The sequence below is a fragment of the Austrofundulus limnaeus genome, unplaced genomic scaffold, assembly GCF_001266775.1.
Source record: "Austrofundulus limnaeus strain Quisiro unplaced genomic scaffold, Austrofundulus_limnaeus-1.0 Scaffold41, whole genome shotgun sequence".
NCBI classification, from domain to species: Eukaryota; Metazoa; Chordata; class Actinopteri; order Cyprinodontiformes; family Rivulidae; genus Austrofundulus; species Austrofundulus limnaeus.
The window spans coordinates 2087750-2094344 of NW_013952443.1; the positions used below are offsets into that span (position 1 = coordinate 2087750).

The 6595-nt window shown below is 37.8% G+C and overlaps 1 protein-coding gene across 1 annotated transcript in view; it reads left to right on the forward strand.

Moving 5' to 3' along the window:
* The window catches only part of mllt1a (MLLT1 super elongation complex subunit a), a 24605-nt gene that overhangs the window by 8812 nt on the left and 9198 nt on the right, over window positions 1–6595 (forward strand). Inside the window, exons 2-6 of the mRNA XM_014007255.1 lie at window positions 150–330; window positions 1043–1125; window positions 3709–3852; window positions 4680–4805; window positions 4999–5203. Of these exons, the coding sequence (XP_013862709.1) occupies window positions 150–330; window positions 1043–1125; window positions 3709–3852; window positions 4680–4805; window positions 4999–5203 (739 nt within the window). The remainder of the gene's footprint in view (window positions 1–149; window positions 331–1042; window positions 1126–3708; window positions 3853–4679; window positions 4806–4998; window positions 5204–6595) is intronic.

The following is a 6595-nucleotide window of genomic DNA, read 5'->3' on the forward strand; positions in this document are numbered from 1 at the left end:
ATATAAATATATTGCATTGCATTGCAACATTTCTTTCTTGTCTACCTTGTGCTGAAAATATTATTTCTCATTTTCTCATGTATACATGCTGATTGGAACAATATACAGAGTTTAGTTTAACCGTTCTATATTTATTTGTTTGTTTTCAGTGCACGGTGCAGGTGAAGTTGGAGTTGGGTCACAGGGCTCAGCTGAAGAAGAAGGTAACATCAGAAGGCTTCACACACGACTGGATGGTGTTTGTCCGAGGGCCTGAGACCGGCGACATCCAGCACTTTATAGATAAGGTCGTCTTCCGCCTGCACGAGAGCTTCCCCAAACCCAAGAGAGGTAGGGCAGAGTGACGATAAATATGAACAGAGCGAGAACAGATTGAATCTGAAACTCTTTTAGCTGCTATTTGAGGAAAAATGAAAAGACTCTGAATCCCTGGCGAGTCGACTCGAGTAAGACCGARTTGAGCCTGTGAGAAAAGATCCTAATAAAGTCATAATAGTAAAACACATCATTTTTTTATGGCTTAAACACGTTTAACTTAATTCTGTTTCCCAGAAGTTGATGTTTTTGACTGAATTATAAGATTAAATGTCATCAGATCAAACTAAAAACAGAGTGATGCAAGTGTCACAACTTTGCTCAACAAATTACATCAAGAAGGCATGGACATAAGACAACCTTAAGACATGGGGGGGTCAGTGTAGTGTAGTTAGTAATGAGGATGCTTGTGTGTGAAAAATGCCAAAAATCAAGCCAGATGACTGAAGAGAGACGCCTCAGAAAGGTTGAGGTCTTCCTCCTKTGGCAGCAAAGATGATTGTGAGAGCAGTCCTTCTCACTGGACAGTTTTCTAAAGTTGTTAATTGTAAAAGATCCCATGTTACACGACATTTTTCTACCAATATTTATTGCCTTAGAGAATATTTCTTTCCTGTTTTTGTCTTTAAAAAAAAGCATTGCTTTAATAGATGATTATGCTGTTAAAAGACAGTTTATAGAGTATAATATTAGTTCAAGTATTACCTTTGATTTGTCTTTTCTGCAGTATGCAAGGAACCTCCGTACAAAGTAGAAGAATCGGGCTACGCAGGCTTCCTCATGCCTATTGAAGTGTACTTCAAAAACAGGGTGAGAACATCAGTTTTTTTATTTGTGGAATTGTACATGAACATGACGAGTGTGTTTTTTTATGTTTGTTGTGACCCTACAGGCTAAAGGAAGGAATAAATAAGAATCCTGAAACTTAAGCAGGGCTCTAGACTTAACTTTTTGCACTGGTTGCACCGGTGCGCCTAACATTTTTTCTTAGGCGCACCAGCACAAAAGTTAGGTGCACCCAAATTTTCAACCACGTCGCATTTAACATCAAAGTTTTTACAGGTTATATTTTTAATCACAATTCATTAAGGCAACATTAACTCGAAGATAATTAGTTAACAATCTAGTAAACATGAAGTTCTTTATTTGAACCAGAATTGTACAAGACCTATAATTTACTGGAAAGTATTTAAAGTGATTCTATAAAATTCTAAGTGCAAATGCTTAAGGGCTGAACATCTTATAAACATCATAAACATTTCATGGTTAAATTTCTTTTAGACACCTGCCCCTCAGATGTACAACTCCTGTAGTTTGACCCTCTGGATATTTGGCCTTAGATAAACCAGAACGATGAACAGAGAATAATGATTAATAACAACAGAAATATTACTGATATTTATTAAAAGGTTGTGCCGATTTTTAAAAAAAATAATAACACATAAAAGTCTGCAGTTTCAGCATTAGTTTAATCTTATCATCTTATATTATTTCACTTAAATATCTAATATGTCTAGTTTTATCCTCCTGAGACCCAGAAGAACTAATTTCAGATACTTGGAATGTAACTGTGGTGAAGTCGATTAAGTGCAAAAGCGGCCTGCCATACWSGTGAGCTTCCTCGTCCTGCTGAAATGATCTGCAGCGCTCAGACCCCGACTGTTAAATTAACAAGATGGACGAGCGAGCARTCGTCCACATCTTGTTTTCATTTCCAGCTAACAAGAAAGAACTGTTTTTCAGACTCCGATCTGGGTTAAAAAAAAAGATAATCTACGGTTGTTCCGCTATGCGCGCGTGTGTGTGTAGAGATTTTTGCTTCATGGTGGGTATAATTATTGACCATTTCCCCAGTACACACAGCCTGGTGAGGTTAGGGTTTGGTCAGGTGTGTAGCCTACCTGGGAGGTTATGGTTGGCTATAGAATTGACAGGGAAATGAATGGAAGCCAATGCAAAGTCCCCATGAGGATAGAACAACAAACATGTGTGCGCGGGAGGTGTGGAGCGGAGCCCGCGAGCAGAGCGCAGTGTTATTAGGAGAGATGAGACTGTTGGCGGGCGACCATTGATACGGCTGGATTATTTTTTTATGGAACGTGGAAACTTTTTGTTTCGGCGGGCGACCGCTCCCCCTCCACCTCGAATGATTGGTCGCACCAGTGCGACAGGGCAATTTTTTTAGTCGCACTACTAGGAAATCAGGTCGCATTTGCGAGAGAGCCCTGTTATGTGACTTTTTCAACAACTTTGAATTACTAAACTGTGGTCTTTGGACATTCCTTTAGGATGAAACCAACATTTTGGTTAACTTTTACAAAAACTTGTTCTTGTGGATCCAGATCAGAAAGTTACAATCCTGTGATTTGTCTGCTGAGCTCTTTGTAATACCAAGATATCCAAGTTTCAGCTAACACGTCCTTATGATTCACCTGTCAAACTTGGTTATCTTGATCTTTGCATTAAATATATATGGAAAAAATATGTTTTGTGAACAAAGTGTTAAAATTGATATTGGTGTCTAATACAGACTGTGTCAACACCACTCTGGTTCATTCAGAGTTTTTGGAGCCATTAATGCCCATGACTTGGATCATAATTACATAAAAATAAAACAACAACATTCTTTTAAATAACTTCAGATACGGGACTGAACATAAATTAAAAAGCAACTCAAGTGAAAACAAAACTAAAAATATTTGAGAGAGCTTTAAAAAGCCTGAAGAAGCTTTGTTCAAAAACAAATTAAAAAAATTATAAAAAATAATCAAAATTAAAGAGAGACTTTGCATTTCTATACCTACATCTGAAAGTTATTCAAAAAGCACACTGCTCTCAGGCCTTTTTTCGTATCTGAAAGTTGCGGTTTTTTATTTTATTGTTTTAAATACCTGATATTAACATGAATATTGAGTGTACAGTACCTTCTTTCTGACTTGCTGCGGTTTGACTCTCATTATATTTTGCTTTAAAGGACTCGGCGTCATAATCCTTTAAAACATTCTTGAGCAACAGTGCACATTATCCACTTTGGACCGCATCCAGAACTGGCCCTTTTGTCCTTTTAAGAGCACTTAGCTTATTTACAACAGACAGATCTGTCAGGAGGATCAAGACGGCACTTAAAGGTGCATATCACCAGTCCATCATCACACAAAAACATGTAGTTTATGAATTCTTTTCACGAGTGTCTTTTTCCTGCTGCCACAACAGTTTCTCTCAGGAATGTTTCTTATCAGGTTGATAGTTGATTCATTCGTTGCTTTTGTCTGTTGTGAAATGTACAGGTATTGAGAGCAGCCGCGTAGAAATACAAACACCAAGTCGTGTTGCACATAAAGTTTGTTTAAACTTGAATCTGATTTCCCTTTTTTAATTTATTTTTTTTGCCAGGAGGAGCCAAAGAAAGTCTGTTTCAACTACGACCTGTTTCTTAATTTGGAGGGCAACCCACCTGTTAACCACCTGCGCTGTGAGAAGCTCACCTTCAACAACCCCACCAAAGAATTTAGGAGAAAGCTCATCAAAGCTGGAGGGGTGAGGCTACCTGGAACAYGATCACATTGTCAGTTTGACTAACCAAAACTTCCAGAAAGTAGCGTTTTATTTCCCAGTTTGACCAATCATCTTGGTCTCCTGCCAGTTTTCACGATTTGGAATCTGAGTTTGCAAAATTTAAACATGTCTGACACCAGTTCAGATATTCCCGCTAAAATCCACATAAGTCCAATTTTATGAGAAGCCTATCACCAGGTGCAACACTGAGTTTGAATATAGACAAAAATCACTGCTTGACGAGTGTTTTTTTTTTTGTTTGTTTTTTTTAACGGTAAAACAAGCCCAGGTGATCGGGAACGTCGCTTTTCAATCAGCTAGCTAGAAGTGTTGATAAAAGAGGAGTTTTCCTTTTTTAAATAGAGAAAACAGCCTTTTCTGCTGGGAAGAAGTGTCTTCTTAAATCAGAGGGGTCCCATCATGGTGATAAAAGTTTATTATGTCATTAATAGCTGACAACATAAATGTGCAACAAGTTACCTGTAAATCATCAAACTCAGCAGAGTCATTGATTTTATTTATTATATTTGAGGTTTGATGTTGACATAAATTTAGTAATTTTTTTTGTACTTTACATGGTAAAGAAAAGGAACTAAAGCTTCAAATCATTGCAATTTTCAGGAAAAAACATGGCCACAAAATCCAACAGGGACTGATACATCACAGCCCTAAAAAAACTGAATCCAGAACAACTTCCTCCTTTTGGATYTGGAAGCCTCCAATTTCCATTTTGCATTCAAACACGAAGCCTGCGAGCGGTTTTGAGTATCAGCAGAGGAACACTGTAACTCACATGTCTTTGATTTCAGATACTGGTGGTCCCTGAGGGGGCTGAAGCTGTGTCGAGGCCCAGCCCGGACTACCCAATGCTCCCCACCATCCCCCTCTCTGCCTTCTCAGACCCCAAGAAGACGAAGACCTCTCATGCATCAAAGGTTGGTCAAAGAAATTACTGCCTTGACTTTAATATCTTAATTCAGTTCAAGATTTACTTTTTTTTTTTGGCCAAATACCATCCAGAGGAAATTATTAATTTGGTTGTTAGAAGAGGCTGACTCAAGCTTGTAATTGTTGCCAGCTGTTTTTGTGCATCTGTAAGCAGAATCATTCAGCCTTCTTATCTGCCAGGAGTCGTGTGGAGGGAGGGACACCGGGAGAAACAGGAAACTGACTCCTTTACATTTTCCAGAGCCGATTCAGTTACAGTCCAGTGTGGATCAGATAAGGACTTTGTTTTTGAAAGGAGATAAGACTTGCCTTTCACTGCTTTTGTTTTTGCAGCTCTTCTTGTCCCATGATTTAAAAAAAATCTTCTTTTGCTCTCAGGGGTCTGGCACAATGAGAAAGTGCTTTTCCTAATGTTATTAAATATTTTACTATTAGGACCCACAAAGGTTAAGGGTAATAACTTCAGATTCTGATCATAGAAAATGATATTGTAACCTTAAAAATTAATTTTATTATTTTTATTAGGGCTGCATGATGTTAAACTGACATTTAGATTTTTTTTTCTAACTCTGCGATGTAGATCGTGATGAGATGAACTTGCACCGATCTTACCTACTTTTTGCGCGTGTGTTTTTGTCTATTAGAAAGTTATTCTTTTATTGCTTGCTTTTATTGTGCTGGGACCTGAGAACATTTCCTTCTATCACACGCAAACGTGATTTGCGTTTTACCAATAAACAAACCTAACGTGTTGCACGTGTCGAGCTTAGTTTCTCTTTTYGTCACGCTTTAATATTAGCGTTCGTGCTAAACCGTATTTTACTTCTTTTCTTCTTTTCCTCCTCGTTTTTGTCAAGTTATTTTTCCTCCACTACTTGAGGTCGCTGACAACAGTTCTCTGAAAGATGCTGTCATTATTAGCTCAGAAGATTTACAACAGAATGAAAGTTTGTTGATTATTTATTTATTTATTTATATATATWTTTTTTACATGAAACACACGCAGCCGCCTGCAACTGCAGCCATCGTCAGCAACTCATCAACAAGCATTTAGCTAGAGGGGCGTCGGGGCGTCTTAACGATGCCCTGTTAATCTTCGGTCCACCTTGTTTTTTTTATTTTATTTGTTGACTCTATATAAATTTCATAAACTTTTATAAATGTAAGCATCAGAGGGGTTGACAGCAGTTATTTTGTGAAGCCAGCGGAAGGCACAAAGAATAAACTGATACGACCTGGATGCAGATGGTTGGTAGCGATTTTACAGCGTCAGTAGTCTGTAATTTTGTTTCCTCTTCTGTAAATTTTGTAAGCTTCAGTGAACTTCATTCCTTTTTTTTAAAGCCATTCAGTAGAAAATTGAATTTAATATTAGTTTCTGTTAGTTTCATCAGTGATTTTTTTTTAGTGAGAAACATGCACAATAGGTTGCCTTCAGGCCCAGGCCTCCCTTGAAAAAGAGATCTGAGATCTCAACGGGACTTCATTCAATGACATACATTCAATTCATATCCTGTACATTCATAACCTGTATATAATTATACTTACAGCTAGAGCTGGGCGATATGATCAAAATTTTATATCACGGTATTTTCAACATTTTCACCGGTTTCACTGTATTTGACGGTATTTTTCTTTTCATCACAGCTCAGCTGATAATAAAATGTACAAACCCTGCTTATTGACTTTTTTTCTTTTACTGTACCTCTGTCTGTGTCTCTGTTTCCCTCCTCTGTGTCTGTTCTTCTCTGACTGGTGGTTGCAGACAGTAGTCACG